The sequence below is a fragment of the Bacillus rossius genome, chromosome 11, assembly GCF_032445375.1.
Source record: "Bacillus rossius redtenbacheri isolate Brsri chromosome 11, Brsri_v3, whole genome shotgun sequence".
Taxonomy (NCBI): domain Eukaryota; kingdom Metazoa; phylum Arthropoda; class Insecta; order Phasmatodea; family Bacillidae; genus Bacillus; species Bacillus rossius.
Genome location: NC_086338.1, coordinates 55,702,042 through 55,724,845, shown reverse-complemented (window position 1 = coordinate 55,724,845; position 22,804 = coordinate 55,702,042). Strand labels below are relative to the sequence as shown.

General features: G+C 42.8%; 1 protein-coding gene across 2 annotated transcripts in view; it reads right to left on the bottom strand.

Annotated features, from left to right (window-relative positions):
- Nucleotides 1-22,804, bottom strand: part of LOC134537046 (integrin alpha-PS1) — a 123,231-nt gene that overhangs the window by 45,417 nt on the left and 55,010 nt on the right. For both annotated transcript variants that reach the window (XM_063377269.1, XM_063377270.1), the window contains exon 2: nt 3,948-4,075. In XM_063377269.1, coding sequence (XP_063233339.1) covers nt 3,948-4,075 — 128 coding nt within the window. The remainder of the gene's footprint in view (nt 1-3,947; nt 4,076-22,804) is intronic.

Here is a 22,804-nt window from a genome sequence, read left to right as displayed (position 1 = left end):
AAATAAAATAAAAATTAACAGAAATAAGATTTTTTTTAGAGGAGGGGATATTTATTTGATCAGTTTTGCAGTTTCTCTAAATGTTTCCAGGAAAGGCCATTATTTTTAGAATATTAGGACAGTAATACAATGAATATAAAACAATTAGACCATTTTACCTTATTTAACAAACATTTTGAATATCAAACTGTTTTAAGTAAACATACAAAACTGCGAAATATTAAAAAAAAAAAAATCTCCTGCAGGCGACAGTAATACACTGGACCATTCACAACAGTTTTTTTATCCTGAAAAATTAGGGTTCCTAAGTTACAGGACTAAGTAAAACGCTCACAGGCACTTATTAAAATTACGGTAAAATTAATTCACGGGGTGAGCACCACAATGAAGTACACACCAAACCAACATGGGTGTCGTTTTCATGCGAGGACGATTATCTGAACAGACTGTACTGCGATTCGGCCCTTGGAGGACCACGCCCTACACTTCACGCGATTAGGCATTGCACTTCACTGGCGACACCCCCCCCCCCCCCCCCCCCCGTTTTTTTTTCTCTCTATTGATCAGCACAGGATGTCTCACAAGTGTGGAGCCCATCACTATCAAGACATCACCTCCGCACCGCTGGACACATATGGTCACGTGACAGAGGTACCTACCTTAACTTAAGGAGACTACCTTAGACATTCAACAACACACAAAAGATAAAAGGTCCATTAATTAATTTATCAGTGCTTACTGTCTATTGGTTCAAAGACAAATTGAGCACCTTCAATATCACCAGAAACTATTGAACAGTTTACTACGAGATATGAGTACGGGTACATCTTTTCAGGTCACACTTACAGTAAATATTTTAAAAAAATAACTGAATAATTAAACCCAACTTGCCATTACGAAGAACAAGAAACTTCAAACTGAGTCGGGCTGAACGATTATACACCTAGGAAATATTCTGAAACTAAATTGGGACAGTCAGACTTCAAGGAGGTTCATATAAAATTGCAGATGATCCTATTTTTAGATTATAATTAGAAAAAGTAAGCTATTCCGAGAGAAAAAAAATAGAGATAAGTGGATATCATCACATTTTGTGTACACTTCAAGACTTTCTACTGGACAAAGTCTGTGTGAGGAGCTATTTCTAGGGCCCGGAAAAATTCGCGGTTCCGATGGCCTTCAGGATAGACTGCCCATTCCCCTGTACACTTTGGCAAATAACGCAAGTTCATTGGCTGCCGACTTGTGAGTCGTCTCAGATGGTTCGTCTGTGATTCGATCCTTCTTTGGTTGAGGGTTTATAACTGGTTGAGATTCGTCCACATGAACAGTAAAGCAATGGAAAAATCATCTAAGAGGTATGTGTGTTTGAATTGTAGCCTATCGCCGAATGAATCCGCGAATTTTTCCGGTCTCTAGCTATTTCTCAATGATAACTGAGCCAATGAGAAACACAAGACGACCATGACTTGTCAGTTCGGGGCAAGCTATGTAAAAGAAAACTAAAAAAAAATTTGATTGAATCGAACAGAAGATGCTACACTCTGTTCAAAAAATTCTTAAACTTAAACACAGCAAAAAAAATTTAAATAATTAAAATCGTGACAAAACCATTTTTACTACCGTGTTTTTTTTTTGTTTGTTTTTTTTTGCTGTCGTTACGTGAGCCACTTTGTGGCACTAATAAATTATTTCGTTATAACACTACAAATATTTGGGTAGAATGTACATTAACATATAAACGTGTGTGTGTGTGTGTACATCTATACACACACAAGAGGAGTCTTAATTCAGCGGATTAACTTCGACTGCAGCTTCATTACGACATAATAAGTTGAAATCCTCAAATACGACTTTATTTTACAGAAGTAAACTTCGAAAAAGGAGGTGAACGCGGATGGGTTAAGGAATTCAGTGGATGAGACTATCTCCGAAACTATTAGACCTACAAACTTACAATTTGGCAGATATGTTCCTTGTGCTATATTAGCATCCACTAAGAACTGATTTTACGGAAATCAACTCCCACGAGAATTAACGGTGTTAGGTTAATGAATTTTCAAAATTTGATTCGGTTTGATTATATATTTGTATATATGAACAATGGCGAAGAAGGGCACATCTATAAAAGTAGTTTTCTACTAAATAAGTCCTTGTTTAATGGTTGTCTATGAATTTAAAGATTAATTTTTACTTCACTCTTATAGAACGCACTGAAAGCTTCAAATCATTCGGTATATACGATTTCAGATTAATCGTTCGTACTTAGCCTATGTCGAAAAACTTCTTTTTGACGTGACGTCTAATAAATCGATGAACGCCGGCTGCACACACGAAAAAGTGTCCCGTTACGCTCATTGTACGCTTGCGCCGCATCTATCTCTCTTCCTCTCGATTGGAACAACCATCGATTTGACTTTTTCGAGGCGCATTAAACTTCAAACACTCCCATTCGTTTCCTACTTTTCCTATCATCGTCCTATCCTTTACAGAATAACACATATTGGAAGAAGTTAAATAGAAAACATGTATAAAAGTTATAGTTAAAATAATCTCTTCGTTAAAGTAATAAACATATTTGAATTTATGAGTGCAAATAAAAGTATATCAATTAAATTGTAGATTTCATTCCACTCCTTCTTTGTATACATACGAAATAGTGATAATTCAATAAAATTGATTCAATTTTATTCATAAAAGTATGCAATCATTTCATCATTGTTTTGTTATGACGTCACAATAAACTATCGTCCGTAAATCGACATTACAGACAACCAATTTTTTTAGTGTATATTTCGCTAAATCAATAAAAAATTATGTTTATCCCCAAGGTAAACTGAAACACTCATGTTTATATAGATTTTTTATTGATTTATGAATAATATACTAAAAACATAAAGAGGGCTGTGTAGGAAAGGTTAATCCAATTACTGTGTAAAACATGATTCCGTGCTTTCAGTACAATATGCTACGATTGCCATTAAAATTTTGGCATTTAGTTAGTAAAACAAAATCTATAATTAAGGGCTCTTATTTTTTGTATGATTAGCCTTTTGTAGATAGTTAAATGTGGTTATATTATGAACTTATTAAAGATAGTGAGGTAAAAAAAAACCGTGATTGCAGAAAGGAGACACTCGGGTGACACTCGGCGAGAGTGAAAGAAAGAGCTCTTGATGCCAGCCAATAGGGCCAGGGGAGGAGCTACGGGTAGAGACCGGAAAAAATTCGCGGATTCATTCCACGATATGATATCATCCAAACAACTTTACCTTTAAATTGCTTCTCTGATCGGCTCACAGTTTTATCTGAAGGACTTTTGAGCCAATGGAAAAACTCCTTCAACCGAAAAAATTGGTTGTCTGTAAAGTCGGTTTACGGACGATAGTTTAACGTGACAACGTCATAACAAAACATTGATGAAATGATTGCATTCTTTATGAATAAAATTGAATCAGTTCAATTTTAAATAATAAAAGAATAAATACTTGAAATCATACTAGTAATCAGATTTTTAAAATGCAAGAATAATTAACCTTTATTGCCGAAATTGCAGTTGTAATAAGCAATGAAAAACCACATTAACTTTTCACTTCACTTTATAAACAGTCGAGTGGAAGAGAGAGATAGATGCGGCGCAAGCGTACAATGAGCGTAACGGGACACAGCGTAACGGAACATTGTGCGTAACGGGACACTTTTCCGTGCGTGCAGCCGGCGTTCATCGATTTATTAGACGTTGTCACGTCAAAAAAAGTATGGAATCGCAAGCGTCCCGCAGTTGACAGGTGACACGAGTCAGTGTGGCCGATGAGCAGGTGGACATTTGCCCGAGTGTGTGTAGGGGGATTGTGGAGTCTATCCTGGAGGTCCATCCGAAGCGCGAATGTTCCCAGGAGTCCAGGTATACGGGGGGGTAACTGGAGGTCAGCGAGGCCGGGGCTTACTTCGCTTGCCGTCAGTGACGACCTGCTCGCAGTCCCCGGCCAGCGTGGTGATGGGGCAGCGCCACAGCGCGCCGGACCTGTTGGTGCGCGGCTGCAGGTTCTGGTCCAGCGGCGCGCCCACCAGCAGCCTGTGGACACACGTCCGCCTGCGCTCAGTCCCTCGCTCCGGGTCGCTGGGTCGTGCAGAGTCGACCAAGGTCACACTATATGGCACCGCGATGGTCACGCAACGTCACCGACAGGCAACACAAGGTCGCACAGAGTCGTATATAAAGTCAACCAAGGTGACGCAATGTCACCAATAGGTAGAGACCTGCAAAAATTCGCGGATTCATTTCGTGATAGTATGCTACAATTCAAGTAATTATACCTTAGCGCTGCTTCTACCACTGGCTCACCGTTAATCTGGATTAAATGAGAGCCAATCAGAGACCCTCGCTCGAAGAAGTGTCGAATCACAGACTCTCAGTCGAGACGACTCACAAGTCAGCAGCCAATGAACAGGTGGCATTTGCCCGAGTGTGTAGAGTGTAGTAGAGTCTATTCCGGAGGTCATTGAACCCGCGAATTTTGCAGGTCTCTACCAATAGGTAACACACGGTCGTACGAAGTCGTATAAAGTCAACCAAAGATCGCTCAAGGTCACACAAGGTCGTGCAAAGATCGTCCAAGGTCACACAAAGTATTACCAAGTCGTGTAAAGTCACCAAAGATCACAATAGGTCACTGCAAGTTTACACAATGTCATCAATAGGTATTACAAGGTCGTACGAAGACGTATAAAGTAACCAAAAATCACTGGAGGTCACACAAAGTCGTACAATTCCACACAAAGTCGTACAATGCCACACAAGGTCGTACCAAGTTGCATAAATTCACCAAAGATCACACTATATAACTGCAAGTTAACACAATGTCATCAATAGGTAGTACAAGGTCGTACGAAGTCGTATAAAGTAACCAAAGATCACACAAGGTCACACAAGGTCGTACTAAGATCATCCAAGGTCACACAAGGCCGTATCAAGTCGTATAAAGTCACCAAAGATCACTTTATATCACAGAAAGATCGCCACGAGGTAAAAAACATCACACGGTAGTAAGTACACTTCCACACAAGATCGTACAACATCGCACAAAGCCACCAGAGATCACCCTAGGTATCTACAAGGTGCGCATGAAGATCTCCCCAATTCGCGCAAGGTCATATAATTCTTCATGAGGTCGCATAAATGTAGTATAAGGTCACACGCGATCTACAAAGTCACACAAAGTCAGAACTATATCGTGAAAGGCCTCGCGGAGTCGTATACAAGGTGACATAGGATCACACATGTTAAACAAGATTATACATAGTCGTAATCGGTCACACGAAGTCTTGCAAGATGGTATAATGTAGCACCAATTAAATTATTTTTAGTTTTATTTTGTACGAAAAATTTTTAAGAAATAAATTTATTTGCTTCATCAGATGCCAAAAAAAGGGGGTATCCATAGGTTATTTTACTGATTAATAATGTGGTAAACATTTTTTTTGCAATAAATTTAATATAAATGAATGTTCCTGCACCTAAGATTAGTTTAAAAAATATCTGGCCCTCGAATTAGTTTCAAAAATAATATCTGGCCCTCGGATTAGTTTCAAAAATAATATATAGCCCTCGGATTAGTTTCAAAAATAATATCTAGCCCTAGGATTAGTTTCAAAAATAATATCTAGCCCTAGGATTAGTTTCAAAAATAATATCTAGCCCTCGGATTAGTTTCAAAAATAATATCTAGCCCTAGGATTAGTTTCAAAAATAATATATAGTCCTAGGATTAGTTTCAAAAATAATATCTAGCCCTAGGATTAGTTTCAAAAATAATATCTAGCCCTAGGATTAGTTTCAAAAATAATATCTAGCCCTCGGATTAGTTTCAAAAATAATATCTAGCCCTCGGATTAGTTTCAAAAATAATATCTGGCCCTAGGATTAGTTTCAAAAATAATATCTAGCCCTAGGATTAGTTTCAAAAATAATATATAGCCCTAGGATTAGGATCAAAAATAATATCTGGCCCTAGGATTAGTTTCAAAAATAATATATAGCCCTCGGATTAGTTTCAAAAATAATATCTAGCCCTAGGATTAGTTTCAAAAATAATATCTAGCCCTAGGATTAGTTTCAAAAATAATATATAGCCCTAGGATTAGTTTCAAAAATAATATCTAGCCCTAGGATTAGTTTCAAAAATAATATCTAGCCCTAGGATTAGTTTCAAAAATAATATCTAGCCCTCGGATTAGTTTCAAAAATAATATCTAGCCCTCGGATTAGTTTCAAAAATAATATCTGGCCCTAGGATTAGTTTCAAAAATAATATCTAGCCCTAGGATTAGTTTCAAAAATAATATATAGCCCTAGGATTAGTATCAAAAATAATTTCTGGCCCTAGGATTAGTTTCAAAAATAATATCTAGCCCTAGGATTAGTTTCCAAAATAATATCTAGCCCTCGGATTAGTTTCAAAAATAATATCTAGCCCTAGGATTAGTTTCAAAAATAGTATATAATCCTAGGATTAGTTTCAAAAATAATATCTAGCCCTAGGATTAGTTTCAAAAATAATATCTAGCCCTCGGATTAGTTTCAAAAATAATATCTAGCGCTCGGATTAATTTCAAATATAATATCTGGCCCTTAAAGAGAGTGGGCCACAGTCAAACACAAAATAAATTGCACAAAATGTGTACAGAAATTTCCCCGTGGAGTGCAGGCGTCTGTGAGAAGGGATGGCGTAGAGACCGGAAAAATTCGCGGATTCAATGACCTCCAGGATAGACTCGACTACACTCTACACACTCGGCCAAATACCACCAGTTCATTGGCTGCTGACTAGTGAGTCGTCTCGACTGATTGTCTGTGATTCGACACTTTTATGAGTGAGGGTCTATGATTGGCCCTCATTGCTCCAGATTACCAGTGAACCAGTGGTAGAAGCAGCGCTAAGGTGTAATTGTTTGAATTGTAGCATATCACGAAATGAATCTGCGAATTTTTCAGGTCTGTATGGATGAGTGTTGTGTGGCGCAGCTAAGGGCGAGACCCGCCTGCCACTGAGGTAGGAGCACGCGGTGTTAGCACAGCGATAGCTGGGGGGTGGGACCTCCCCTTGGGCCAGGCAGGGCTGTTATCAGCGCGCCGCGATAACAGATACGCCTCTCCAGGGCCTGCCGCATGACACGCACGTTTATCTCCGCGCGCTTTACAAACAAACCTTTTTAAAAATTGTGTACACAGGGTGACCCCAAGAGAAGTTACCGTCACTCGCTCAGCTTGTTCCACATACTGTATAGAGCATATGTCATATAGATAGAGACCGGGAAAATTCGCGGATTTATTCGGCGATAGGCTAGAATTCAAATACATATACCTCTTAGATGATTTTTAGTCACGGAATTTTCGCGCATTCATTTAGTCGCAAGCTAGAATGAAAACCTCCAACTGTCGCACCGTGTTCATGATTGGACCGCAGTTATCTGGACACGCCCCTTCTACGACCGTGAGCCAACGATGTCCAGCTAGGAGAGAAGTAAGCGAATCAGGTAGTGCCAAATAACAAGGATAAAAATGTTCTCGCTAAGAAATCAACCAATGGGAAAGTAAACATGGGTCGAGCACACCTATAACTTTAAATTCTATCCTGAGGCCAGAGGAATCCGCGAAATTTCCGGGACTCTAATGATTTTGCTAATGGCTTGCTGTTCATCTGGACGAACCTCAACCATTTATAAACCCTCTCAACCAAAGAAGGATCGAATCACAGACGAACCAGCTGAGACGACTTACAAGTCAACAACCAATGAACTGGCGTTATTTGCCAGAGTGTACAGGGGAATGTGCAGTCTATCCTGAAGGCCATCGAAACAGCGAATTCTTCCGGCCCCTACCAGTTCCCCACGTTATCCCTATTTCAATATCTGGTACCAGTGCTTTATTTGCTGCACGCCTGCAACCACAGCTGGATCCCCCTCCCCTCCTCCTCCTTAACGGCCTAATGATCGGCCCAGCAGGCACTCCCCCTCCGTCAGTCGCCGACGTGGATGACGCCATTGTTTTTAAAAGAGTTAAGGCGAGAGAGTGCGTCCCGCCCGATGATTAAACCGCCGTCACTGCGGCGTTGTAAGCCGTGTATTTATAGCGGCGGGCCACGGGACAGGGGGGAGGCGGAATAGCAATGAAGAGCCGGCGCACCCCGCGGCGCGACAGCAGCGCGCCTGGCGGTCGGCGAGGCAACCACCGCGGAGCCGCCTCGCTGCGTTCCGAAGTGACGTGAGACTTCCCCTCCCGGCCGAACAACGGAAAAGGGAGGGGAGATATAAACACAGAAAGACGCCATATTGGTTTCAACGGTTTTCATGCAGGTGATTTTTTTTGTAAATAAACATGTTAGCTCTCGGTACACGGCCATTTGATAGATACGAGTAACTTCGAGAAAATGGAATGGAAGTCGATGAACGGAAAAATGTGTAAACAAGATGGCGGACTCAGCTCTCGGTACACGGCCATTTGATACGAGTAACTTCAAGAAAATGGAATGGAAGTCGATGAACGGATAAATGTGTAAACAAGATGGCGGACTCAGCTCTCGGTACACGGCCATTTGATACGAGTAACTTCGAGGAAATGGAATGGAAGTCGATGAACGGGAAAATGTGTAAACAAGATGGCGGACCCACATCAACCAGAAATATTAGGGTGGGGGAAACTCCAAACGTACTGGTGTGCCAGATGAAATTCTATGATAGTGAAACTACCCTGGAATATGTTTAGGAAAACTAAAATAGGCATAGTAAAAAGTAATTACAAATTTTAAAACACATGCTCCGTGACCCACGCTCTACTTCTTCAGGCGCGTCCAGAACAAATGCGCGCGCAACATGCAACGGATCAAACGATGAAAGAAAAGTGAAAAATATGTATGGATACAAAAAAAAAGCTAAATACAAATAAAAATTATATATGTGCTTTTAAATCTTATACTTTAGTGATTGATATTGAATACTGGTCTAAATAATTAAAAACACTTATTTGGTGTGAATAATAGTGCTATAAATAGAGACCGGAAAAATTCGCGGGTTCGATGACCTCCAGGATAGACTCTACTACACTCTACACACTCGGGCAAATGCCACCTGTATTATTGGCCGCTGACTTGTGAGTCGTCTCGACTGGGTGTCTGTGATTCGACACTTCTATGAGTGAGGGTCTCTAATTGGCCCACTGTCCTCCAGATTAACAGTGAACCAGTGGTAGAAGCAGCGCTAAGGTATAATTATTTGAATTGTAGCGTATCACGAAATGAATCCGCGAAATTTTGCAGGTCTCTATGTGTTAGATTTAGCTGTGGAGTTGTTACGTTTGTTTAAGTTTGATACCGTCGTAAGTTCGTGCAGCCATGATACATGCGTGTGGTAGGTGAAATGGCTGAGTGTTAGAGACGGCTGAATAAACGCCTCGTCTTCTCCATACGGCGGGCCACACAAGCATCGGCAGTCGCACAGCCCGGCGAGTGGAAAGAACGGACGCCAGTACCGTCGGTGACGTCACTCCAAGGCCGGCCACTCCACGCCTCGCTCCCCACCCCTCTCCCCCATACGTCGTCATAGGGACGAGTCACCGGTGACGCTTCGACGCAAAAAGCGAGTACGGTTTGCAAGTCGTGTCTCTCGCATGGCGCCGTCGTAGGCCTGACGTTCATTTCGCCCCGTCATGAAGCCGACCGACCGTGCTTTCATTCTATACCGGAAATATTTTTTTTCTTAAAAGTGCTACATAATATATCATCGTCAGATTTGAGGTCCCCCCCCCCCCCTCAATCCTATATACACAAAAATGACATAGACGCAATGTATGATGGTAGAGACCTGCAAAATTCGCGGATTCATTCGGTGATAGGCTAGAATTCAAACACATATACCGCTTAGATAATTTTGCTATTGGCTTACTGTTCATCTGGACGAATCTCAACCAGTTATAAACCCTCTCAACCAAAGAAGGATCGAATCACAGACAAACCAGCTGAGACGACTCACAAGTCGGCAGGCAATGAACTTGCGTTATTTGCCCGCGTGTACAGGATAATGTGCAGTCCATCCTGAAGGCCATCGTAACCGCGAATTTTGCCGGTCTCTAATAATTAGAGACCAGAAAAATTCGCGGATTAATTTCACGATATGATAGAATCCAAACAACTGTACCTTTATATTGCTTCTCTGATTGGCTCACAGTTTATGTGAAGGACTTTGAGCCAATGAAAAACCTTCAACCAAAAAAGTAACGAATCGCAAGCGTCCCAGTTGATACGTGTCACGAGTCGATGACCAATGAGCAGGTGGCATTTGCCCGAGTATGTAGGGGATTGTGGAGTCTATCTTGGAGGTCATCCAAAGCACGAATTTTTCCAGTCTCTAGTTATGGATCGAAAAAAAAAAAAACACCACCTCGAAACTACTCGTCTCCACTTACACAGGGTAGGGCAAATGGTGTGTAACTGTTTTGGAAGGCTAATAAAAAAAAAGGAGCAACTTACAAAAAATGCGGTTTATTTTAATGGCGTCTATATACTTCCAATTTTTTTTTTATCGATATCTGGAGATCACATCAGGAAGATGGTGGCCATCAGCAACGATGCATTGATGAAGGTGATTTCGAATCTCTTCGACCGCTTTTCGGCACATAGGGGTGTAGCAGTGATTTTCTCCCGAATTTGCATCTTCACTTCTTTCAAGGTTACATCCGGGGCCCACGCTAACCGGATTTAAGCGTTTGTGTCTTCTTCCTGTGGGGTAACCTCAAAGGAAAAAAGTATCCAACATCGTCCTCACACCTTGGAAGAAGTGTGTGTGTGTGTATATGTGGGGGGGAGGGGGTTGGTGTTTGACATGGCATAGGACTTGACTTTGAAGTCAACACTACTTGTGAACTGGTGTCATAATCACGATAATTTTTGTCACCAGGGTGAAATAAAAATTTCATTTCCTCGCGGCGCCTATAGACTAACGCCTGTTGGTAAATATTTGTGGTTTGCGACAAGGTAGAGTTTACGCCTCTGAAATGCCAAAAATTTTCAAATCAAATTGTTTCAGAAATATAATTATACATAGGGACCTGAAAAATTCGCGGATTCATTCGGCGATAGGCTAGAATTCAAATACACATACCTTTATAATGATTTTGCTATTGGCTTACTGTTCAACAGGACGAATATCAACCAATTATAAAAACCTCAACCAAAGAAGGATCTAATCACAGGACAAACCAGCTGAGACGACTCACAAGTCGGCAGCCAACCAACTTGCGTTATTTTGCCCAAGTGTACAGGGGAATGTGCAGTCTATCCTGAACGAAGGCCATCGAAACCGCGATTTTTTCCGGCCCCTAATTATTAGAGACTGGAAAAATTCGCACTTTGGATGACCTCCAGGATAGACTCCACCATCCCCTACACACTCGGGCAAATGCCACCTGCTCATTGGCTATTGACTCATGACACCTGTCAACTGGGACGCTTGCGATTCGATAATTTTTTGGTTAAAGGTTTTTCATTGGCTCGAAGTCGTTCAGATAAACTGTGAGCCAATCAGCGAAGCAATTTGAAGGTACAGTTGTTTGGATTCTATCATATAGTGAAATGAATCCGGGAATTGTTCCCGGTCTGTACTAATTATACGGCGGAAAGATGGAAGAATCCCAGATGGCAGAGGGCCGTCCGGGGGAGTCGGTTGTTGGAATAACGTCCACATCGGCCGGGGCACACTCCAAGTGCTGGAGCAGGGTCTCGACGGACCGACAATAAACAAGGCGCCTCTCTCTCTCTGCCGGCCAGATGGGAGGACTCACATCAGGAGCACCACCATCCCTACCCCCCCCCCCCCCCCTCTCTCCCTCAGGCCAGTGAGACAACAAATGGGCCCGGTGACTCACCCGCACACAACACTCGCCCTCTTCAACCATTAATAACATCCAGCCCTGCAGTCCACCGATCCCGGAGCCAGTGGCGGATCCAACAACGAGGCTCAGGGAGGGGCCAAATTAATTTTTTTCCAATAAATTCCAGTTCATTTAGAATTGAAGTACCGAACAGTAAGTTTTGGTATGGTCTTGATTAGCTCGCTGCCCTATTTAACAGTTGGGGTTGGAAGCTGAATAATAATAATTTTGTAGTTATTATTTACTCGCGCGCAATTGATTTCTGTTTCAAAAAACGTCCTATCGTTAGAGACCGGGAAAAATTCGCGGATTCATTTCACGAAATGATGGAATCCAAACAACTGTACCTTTATATTGCTTCTCTGACTGGCTCACAGTTTATCAGTTTATCTGAAGGACTTTGAGCCAATGAAAAACCTTCAACCCAAAAAAGTATCGAATCGAAAGCGTCCCAGTTGACATGTGTCACGAGTCGGTAACCAATGAGCAGGTGGCATTTGCCTGAGTATGTAGGGGATTGTGGAGTCTATCCTAGAGGTAATCCAAAGCGCGAATTTTTCCAGTCTCTACCTATTATGTTTATATATTTATATTTATATTTATAGCAGCGCAGTAAAACAATTATTTAGTAATTTTGGTAAACTATGATTAGGAAAATCAGAATTTGTTCAGGGTTCAGAAAGGAGGGGGGACAATACCGCTGAGTTCACCCCCCCCCCTCCCCATCTCTGGATCAGCCAATGCCTGGAGCGGCGAACCTTGCTACAGATGGCCGCCTTCGATTCCTCTCGTCCGGGGATCTGCCGCGACACAAACAACTCTCACCCAGGGGAGGGCAATATTGGAGGCGTCGCAGAAGCATGCACGTCCAGGCCAAACGCGAGGATGGTTCACTGTCCCCATCCCCACGCCGTCATGCAAGAGCGCTGATTGGTCGAGCGGACGAGACAAGACGACTGTGCGGGCGGCGATGCGCTCCCGGCCAATCAGCGCGCGTCACGGCCACTCGGGCGGCGAGAGGCGATAGTCGCCGCGACACAGATCCAGCTGGCTGGCAGCTGGGGGGAAACGACTAAGTCGCCCCCAAAAAACCAGTGCCCCTAAACACCACAAGCGGACACAACCGTCCAAGCGCCCAACCCCCGCATGGTAGACTCTCTCTACTCTGACCAACTCTTCTTCCTGAACCATCCTTTTGTTCCTGTAACCGACCTGCTCGTAATTAATGCATGAAATTTTGCATCCCGCATGAAAGTGCCCAGGGTTTTCCCTCTGTCTATGGAGGTTTTACCTGGGCCCAACTTATCCAGTTATAGTCTAGTATTAAGAAGGGGAGTTAGTCATGGCGCCAATTGCAGCCATGGCTGGCCAATCCCCGAACAAGCACACGATGCATGCTCCCTTGTCTGCATGGCTTAAACCCAGCATGAATAGGCGTAAAGGCTTCGGCCTGGGACGCACCTAGAGTCTTCCCTAACACAGACCCTCCCAAACAAAATACACTTAGTTTTAGTTAGGTTAGGAAAAAAAAATTGACACAGATTGAGGTTGTGACCTTTGCGATGAAATAAACGGAATTGCATATTCCACTGTCTCGGGCCAGAGACGTTACAAGTCACGTGCGTCAGAGAACGGCGCACTCGTTCGTGGGGATGATCCATACTGTATTAGAGACCGGGAAAAATTCGCGGGTTCAAATACCTCCAGGATAGACTCCCCTACACTCTACACACTCGGTAAAATGCCACCTGTCCATTGGCTGCTGACTAGTGAGTCGTCTCGACCGAGTGTCTGTGATTCGACACTTCTGTGAGCGAGGGTCTCTGACTGGCTCTCATTGCTCCAGATGAACAGTGAACCAGTGGTAGAAGCAGCACTAAGGTGTAATTATTTGAATTGCAGCATATCACGAAATGAATCCGCGAATTTTTCAGGTCTCTAGCTATGTGGGTAATTGAGAACGTTTTCAAAATAATGAGCAGTGTATTTGAAGTTCTCTGAAAACCTATGTCACCGCAACCCGAAAACAGGAAGATGGTTTACGTTGATGGCTATGTTTGTTTGCGTGACTTTTTTTTTAAGAAAGGATGATTCTGCTGAGATCTACTCTTCTGCTCGTGTGTTTGATTCAGAGCGTGACAACGGGAAATGTCATCAACGGAACTTGGAGAAATGAAGGAGTGGAGCTTCCCGGAAGCAAATAGGAGAAAAATCCTGGCAAATGTGTGCGTCAAGAATTGGCTCGCTCTCTTCTCAGTCAGCCACTTTCAAAGCGACATCGACATGTCTTAGTTACAATTACACGCCAGGGCCGTACCTTTAATGCAACATTCAAAATGAGCCAGAAAAATAATTTGTGCCATTTTTATTATGGTTCAAAATATGCTCCCTTGATGATTAACTGCATTTCGCTTGCATATAATTACGTATATAAATAAAATCTCAGACATTTCGAAATTATTATTTTCTTATCATGCTTGTGCATGCAACTCGTTCACTGGTTGTTGACAGAAAACTCAATAAACTAAAATACTTCCATTTATTCACGTTGATATCCTTACCACAGGCATCACTTTTTCTTGTTATTTTATATTTTAGTTTGCATTTTTCTCTCAGGTATTGAGATTTCAGTGAGTGAAGTTTCTTCGTAACTTCTTCAATAGTGCATTCCATAAATTTCGCCGCAGAGCACCCTTTTTTATAGTTGGAATTCTTATGGTCTGTATTTGTTATATTCCAAAGACATAATTTATAAAAGGCATAACGTAGAAATTATAAAACAAATCACATAACTTAGAAGTGTCGTAACTTAGATAAACAGAACCCCGAAACGTACAACATAGAAACGACATTAACTTAGAAACACGCAACTTAGATACACATAACATAATAACACGTAAATTAGAAACAAACAACACCGAAACACACAACTTATAAAAGTCATAACGTAGAACTGAAATAACTCAGACAATTCTAAGTATTAGTGTGTTTCTAAGCAGTGTATTTCTAAGTAGTGTGTTTCTGAGCAGTGTGTTTCTTAGTAGTGTGTTTCTTAGTAGTGTGTTTCTGAAGAGGTTGTTTCTAAGTAGTGTTTCTGAACAGTGTATTTCTCTAAGTAGTGTGTTTGTGAGCAATGTGTTTCTAAGTAGTGTGTTTCTGAGCAGTGTGTTTCTGAACAGGTTGTTTCTAATTAGTGTTTCTAAGTAGTGTGTATCTGAGCAGTGTTTCTTAGTAGTGTGTTTCTGAACAGGTTGTTTCTAATTAGTGTTTCTAAGTAGTGTGTTTCCGAGCAGTGTTTCTTAGTAGTGTGTTTCTGAATAGGTTGTTTCTAATTAGTGTTTCTTAATAGTGTTTCTGAGCATTGTTTCTGAGCAGTGTGTTTCTGAACAGGTTGTTTCTAATTAGTGTTTCTTAGTAGTGTGTTTCTGAGCAGTGTTTCTGAGCAGTGTGTTTCTGAACAGGTTGTTTCTAATTAGTGTTTCTTAATAGTGTTTCTGAGCATTGTTTCTGAGCAGTGTGTTTCTGAACAGGTTGTTTCTAATTAGTGTTTCTTAGTAGTGTGTTTCTGAGCAGTGTTTCTGAGCAGTGTGTTTCTGAACAGGTTGTTTCTAATTAGTGTTTCTAAGTAGTGTGTATCTGAGCAGTGTTTCTTAGTAGTGTGTTTCTGAACAGGTTGTTTCTAATTAGTGTTTCTAAGTAGTGTGTTTCCGAGCAGTGTTTCTTAGTAGTGTGTTTCTGAATAGGTTGTTTCTAATTAGTGTTTCTTAATAGTGTTTCTGAGCATTGTTTCTGAGCAGTGTGTTTCTGAACAGGTTGTTTCTAATTTGTGTCTTAGTAGTGTGTTTCTGAGCAGTGTTTCTGAGCAGTGTGTTTCTGAACAGGTTGTTTCTAATTAGTGTTTCTTAGTAGTGTGTTTCTGAGCAGTGTTTCTAAGCAGTGTGTTTCTGAACAGGTTGTTTCTAATTAGTGTTTCTTAGTAGTGTGTTTCTGAGCAGTGTTTCTAAGCAGTGTGTTTCTGAACAGGTTGTTTCTAATTAGTGTTTCTTAGTAGTGTGTTTCTGAGCAGTGTTTCTGAGCAGTGTGTTTCTGAACAGGTTGTTTCTAATTAGTGTTTCTTAGTAGTGTGTTTCTGAGCAGTGTTTCTGAGCAGTGTGTTTCTGAACAGGTTGTTTCTAATTAGTGTTTCTTAGTAGTGTGTTTCTGAGCAGTGTTTCTGAGCAGTGTGTTTCTGAACAGGTTGTTTCTGAACAGGTTGTTTCTAATTAGTGTTTCTTAGTAGTGTGTTTCTGAGCAGTGTTTCTGAGCAGTGTGTTTCTGAACAGGTTGTTTCTAATTAGTGTTTCTTAGTAGTGTGTTTCTGAGCAGTGTTTCTGAGCAGTGTGTTTCTGAACAGGTTGTTTCTGAACAGGTTGTTTCTAATTAGTGTTTCTTAGTAGTGTGTTTCTGAGCAGTGTTTCTGAGCAGTGTGTTTCTGAACAGGTTGTTTCTAATTAGTGTTTCTTAGTAGTGTGTTTCTGAGCAGTGTTTCTGAGCAGTGTGTTTCTGAACAGGTTGTTTCTAATTAGTGTTTCTGAGCAGTGTGTTTCCACGCCGTGACAGCTCCCACTGGCCACAGGCTTCGCCGCGCTGTCCGGAGCCGACAGGACAGCAGGACGTCCTTCCACTCGCCCCCCTCCCCGCAGTCGCCGCGGTGCACCGTGATAGAGGAGGAGGGGAGGGGGGAGGGAAGCGGCGAGCGCAAGGGTAAATGAAAGCGTCGCTTGTTCGGAGTAATAAACTCGCCTCCTGAATAATTCAAGCGGCCATGAATAATTCCAGCGGCCCTGGCACGTGCGGTAACCAGTCGTCGGGCTGCTGACGGCAAAGGTGGGGACATCTGTGCGCTGATTCCTCCTTTTTTTTTTTTTTGCAAATGGAACAGAAATATTAATCATGCAAAATTTACAGATATTAATAAATTAGCACATTTACAAAACAGTGTTCGGATTCAAGCCCGGTATGTATGATTTGTGTCGTCCCAGTACCTCAAATGGTTAAAGGTTATTTGAAACCCCGTTCCCTGAATCTCTTTCCAATATTAACTGCGCACATAATAAGAATAATAAAATTAATTAAATAAAAAAAATGTTGACTATTCTATTTTTTTCCCATGTTTTTTTTAATATGCTTGAATGAAACATCAATTAAAATATAAAATTTATGCGTTAATATTTCACGACAAATACTCCGGCAAGTGGTACCAAAGGAATCTCTGGTAAAATATGTGGACGGTCCATGTTGCTAATTACATATTCAATTAATCATGGAAAATTATACTTTCAAAGATTTTTTTTTTTTACTCCTGTATCCGCCGCTGTTCGAAGGCGCTGTCACATGAAGGTGAAGGGGGGGGGGGGGGTGGAGGGCAGGCGGACAGCCTGACGGGCGGACAGGCGGCGAATGTCCGTCCGTGACGGACGGAGACGTGACGTGGAGTGTCCGCGGGTGCACGGGGAGGGGGGGGAGGTGAGTCAGGAACACGTGTGCTTCCGGCGACAGTGACTAGGTCCCCGGCGCGCGCCGACTGCCGACCACGGCACCAGGCAGGCCGTGACACGAGGCCGTGGCCAGCATTTGGTGCGGCGCAACCGTCATGCCATGCCCGCCTCGTCAGGGGTGTATGTGTGTCGGCGAGGCGGGATGATAAGCGCGACGCTCGCTGGTGCTTCTAGCGCGGTGTCTCCTCTGGACTGGCGCGCAGTCTTCTCCCAGTGCACTGAGCGGCGACAGTAACATTACATGGCGGAGAAACGAAGATAAAGGTGTAATGCAAGTCCCTCAAGTGCTTTCAAGAATCTGTACCGGTTGTTTTTACGCCTAAAAGTTACTCTTAAAACATGCGTTTTAGCCATTTTAAACTCTTCTAAAAATACAGTTTAAAAACTTGAATCCAAAATGAAAAGTATTTTTCGGCCCTCAGCGAGCTCTCTTAAATGCTTTTCGTAGGCAGACCCCCACTCGGATGTCTCTAGCGGTTTTGAAATCGCGTTGTTTTACCTGAAGCCCTGCGCACCGTGTGTGTGCCCGGGTAGCTGTGTTAGCAATATACAGAGACCGGAAAAATTCGCGGTTTCGATGGTCTTCAGAATAGACTGCACATTCCCCTGTACACTTGGGCAAGTAACGCAAGTTCGTTGGCTGCTGACTTGTAAGTCGTCTCAGCTGGTTTGCCTGTGATTCGATCCTTTCTTTGGTTGAAGGTTTAAAACTGGTTGAGATATGTCAACATGAACAGTAAGCAAATAGCAAAATCATGTAAAAGGAATATGTGTTTGAATTCTAGCCTATCGCCGAATGAATCTGCGAATTTTTCCTGTCTCTAGCAATATATTATGAAAGCCACCATCTAGCGGACGGGCCCAGAACTACTTAAAAAAAACTAGGTCTCAGGTCTCGGCGATCGGAGTTTCTCCCCCGTGGCGCTGATCTCCCACTCACCAGCAGGTCGGCCGTGTGTGTCGAGTCAAGTGGTGCAGGTCTTGGAGCAGAAGGCGGTGGGGGAGGCGCAGACGAGAACCCCACAAAGCCGCCCATTCATCGTGTACTCCCTCTGCCGTATCAGCTCAAGCGGAGAGACCGCGTCTGGACGCGCGCGTGCCCTCCAAGGAGATTGTAACACCGCTTACAACCTCCTTGGGCCCCCGCCGGCTTCGTCCAGGCCGCGTTCCGATAACACACTACAAACCTTCTATTTTTTTATGTGTAACATCTTAGCTCTCCGTGTACGTAATTTGGAAAGAGTAATTTCGTGGATGGGACGGAAATGTGTAATAATCACGGTGGCTGATGGCGCGAATCAAACTTCGCTTCACAAAGCCAAATAGAATAAATGATTAATGAATTTGAACCAGAATGTCAGTATTTTAATTACATTACTAGTCGGAAATCAGGTCAATAGCCGGGGTTCAGTAATTTTTTTTCTCCAAGTTTCTTTATTCGCCTTTATCGTATTCTATGCGGCGGTTGCGAAAACTACGTGTGAATCGCGTCCAGAAATTTATCTGAAAACACATTTTACGTAAAGTTATCACACTTGGCAATCTGTAAAGTTGGCAATCTTTTAAAGAATTCTACGTTAAATTTCGTGTTCGAGTTTCTTATTACAAGTGTATTTGAAACATGAGAACACATTAAATTGCTAGTAAACTAATAAAAAAAATTTTTTTGATAGAGATTTTCAAAGACGTCAGAAATATGTTCAATTGTTATTTTTTTTCCCCCTCTTCAAGATTTCGGACTGCTTATTTAACCGGGGGAGGGGGGGGGGGAGATCCCAGAATTGGAAGCTGTGTCCGCCGATAAGTCAAGGAAGGAATGTCTCCCTGAGCGCTCAGGCCAACCAACTGCGTGTGCTATCGGGCGAGACGGCCTAGCGGTGCGCTGATTGGCCAGCCGCCAGCCCCGCCCACCCCGCAGTCTGTGGCCCGTGGAGTCTGCGCGTCTGTGCCCGGCGGCGACCTCAAAGGAGAAAAAAAAATTGGTTGTCTGTGTAGTCGGTTTACGGACGATAGCTTAACGTGACAACGTCATAACAAAACATTGATGAAATGATTGCATACTTTTATGAATAAAATTGAATCATTTTTATTTTAGTAATAAAAGAATAAATACTTGAAATTATTCTAGTAATCAGATTTTTAAAATGCAAGAATAATTAACCTTTATTTCCGAAATTGTTGTTGTAATAAGCAATGAAAACCACATTAACTTTTCACTTCACTTTATAAACAGTCGACGAAACAGTTCACGTGTAGATGTAAGTTGTGTGCTGCCGCTGTCTTTCTTCTCCTCGGACGCATAGGCCAATCGAGTGGAAGAGAGATAGATGCGGCGCAAGCGTACAATGAGCGTAACGGAACAATGTGCGTAACGGGACACTTTTTCGTGCGTGCAGCCGGCGTTCGTCGATTTATTAGACGTTGTCACGTCAAAAATATTATGTACAGGATGTCCATGTAAGAATGTCCCAGTTTCAACGGCATGTTAAAACAGTTCAATTTGAACTACTTTCAACAAATCATACGTCAAACTGAAGGTAAACTAACCTAGTTTTTCTTACAAACGTTCAACACGCGCACCTTTAGCTAAACGGCACACATCCAACCTGAAGTCCAATTCTTCCCACACTTTGGTCAACACGTCCGGAGTAGTGGAAGCGATACCTCTCAACTCTGCGTCTCTGCTCTGGCAAATCATTAGGTAGCGGCGGAACGTAGACAAGATCTTTTCATAAAGCCCCAAAAGAAAAAAATCGCATGGCGTTATGTCAGGAGGCTAGCGAAAAAGAGCGTCGAGTAGGGGGCCGGAGGTGGTGCATAAGCTGGGATGGGTAGCCTCAGCCCCTGTGTATAGCCAAAAGCTCTAACGCTCTTCCCGGTTGCGTATGCGGCGTATCCGCATCCACGCCCGTGGGGGCCCCAGGGCGGTAGGGCCTAACGGCTAAGAGCGCTGGGAAAACCTTATTCGTGACTTATGTCGTCTCGACCATTACCACCGATCCAATGATCAGGGACTTCGACCACTCTCGTAAAAGATTTTCCAATGGGGAGGGACTCCATCCTGTTGCCAAATAAAGTTTACAGGCTCACCCTCCACTAATTAGTAATTACGTTAAGCAGTCGCCATTTTGCGTAGATAACGAACGCTGCAAGCGAGAAAACAACAAAGCATTTCTCGCGTATGCACTTATCTAAAACTGTTTGATTTACTCTTTAATTGTGACATTGAACCAACAGACTACAGCGCTTACAGTTGATACCATTAACATTTGTAACTTGGCCATTCTTTTATGGACATACTGTACTACAAGAAAGATATTGAAAATTTTCACTTCACGGCTATGGTTATTTTTGCATGTATGAAATACTTTTTTTTTTTTAAGAAAATACTGAGTATTTCTTACGAAAATGGGGACATAATTTTATTTTATAATTTTAATTGTGTTTCGTTCAAGGATAATAATTGTAAACCACGGAAAGGATAATCGAATATCCAATCATTGGCTTTTATTTTTTGTTTCATCGTGGTTTTTAATATGCGAATTAACACTGGAAAGATATTCAGAGAACATTTTACAAATAACTTTAAGTATTGAAGATACTGGGACAACACAAGGCATAAAATCCCGGGTAAGAATCCGAATTTCGAATTGCAGATATATATACTACGACAGAAAATAATCCCCACGCGTTTTTTTTTTCGCGAAAAACGTTTGCGTCAACATATGTATTTCTCAGCGTTACTAGAATTCCGTTGCATCACTGCTGAGAAATTTCTACATCTCGCCTGCAATTTTCCCCTCCGGCTGTTACAGCTAAGCATACATCATGCTGCGCTATCTCTCTCCCCCCCCCCCCCCCTCAATTTCTTGTTGACTTCCAACTGCGCTTGCGTTGGAGTGGCGTCGCCGCTGACGCACTCTCCTCCTCTACCGGTTCCCCCACCAGACAGCCCAATTTAAATTATGGAATGTGTGGGAAAAAAAACTAGCGGATTCATTTCGTGAGATGATTACTAGGGGCCGGAAGAATTCGCGGTTTCGATGGCCTTCAGGATAGACTGCACATTCCCCTGTACACTCGGGCAAACAACGCAAGTTCATTGTCTGCCAACTTGAAAGTAGTCTCAGCTGGTTCGTCCGTGATTTGATCCTTCTTTGGTTGAGGGTTTATAACTGGTTGAGGTTCGTCCAGATGAACAGTAAGCCAATAGCAAAATCATCTAAGAGGTATATGTGTTTGAATTCTAGCCTATCGCCAAATGAATATGCGAATTTTTCCGGTCTCTAATGATTACATATACCTAAGCCGCTTCTGCGGTGCGTGCGCTGTTCATCTGGAGGGGGCCATTGGCCAATTAGTAGAGACCGGATTCAATTCGAGATTGGCCAGATTACAAACTAGTTTACCTTCATGCTGCTTCAGTGACTGGACCACATTTTTACCTCAAGGACTCTGAGCCAATGGAAGACCCTAAAAAAAGAAGAAGTATCGAATCACGAGCATCCCAGTTAACGAGGTGTCACGAGTCGGTAGCCAATGAGCAGGGGATCGTGGAGTCTATCCTAGAGGGCATTGAAACCACGAATTTTTCAGTCCCTAACAAATAGAGATCCTCAGTCAGGGAAGTATCGAGTCACAAGTCACCCGGTTGAGACGCCTCACAAACCAGTAGACAGCCCCTCGTGCGATCGGAGTTTTCGTAACGCTCGAAACAAAATTGTAGCCCCCCCCCCCCCCCTCAGAAAAGAAATGTTTAAGAATGTAGGCAGGGGCCTTGAAGGGGCCCGCCTCGTCAGGGGTGTATCTGTGTTAGAGAGGCGGGATGATAAGCGCGACGCTCGCTGGTGCTTCTAGCGCGGTGTCTCCTCTGGACTGGCGCGCAGTCTTCTCGTCGTCACAGGATAACTTTGAATTCTAAGGGGTGACCGTAACATTATATTGCTGAGAAATGAATATAAAGGTGTAATGGAAGTCCCTTAAGTGCTTTGAAGAATTTGTATCGGTGGTTTTACGCCTAAAAATTACCCTGAAAACATGCGTTTCAGCCATTTTAACTCTTCTGAAAATACAGTTTAAGTATCTTAATCGGAAATCAAATGTACTTTTCGGCCGTCAGCGAACTCTTAAAATGCTTTTCGTGAGTAGACCCCACTGGGATATGTTGAGTAGTTTTGTAAACGTGTTGTTTCTCCTGAAGCTCTGCGCACCGCGTGTGTGCCCGGGTGGGCGGGGGCCTTAATGGTGAGCGTGGGCGGCCAATGGAAGCGCGGGATCTCGGAGCCGGTGCCGGCGGCGAAGGAACTGGTCGACTCGCCCTGGCGCGAGTGGGCGAGTGGCCGGC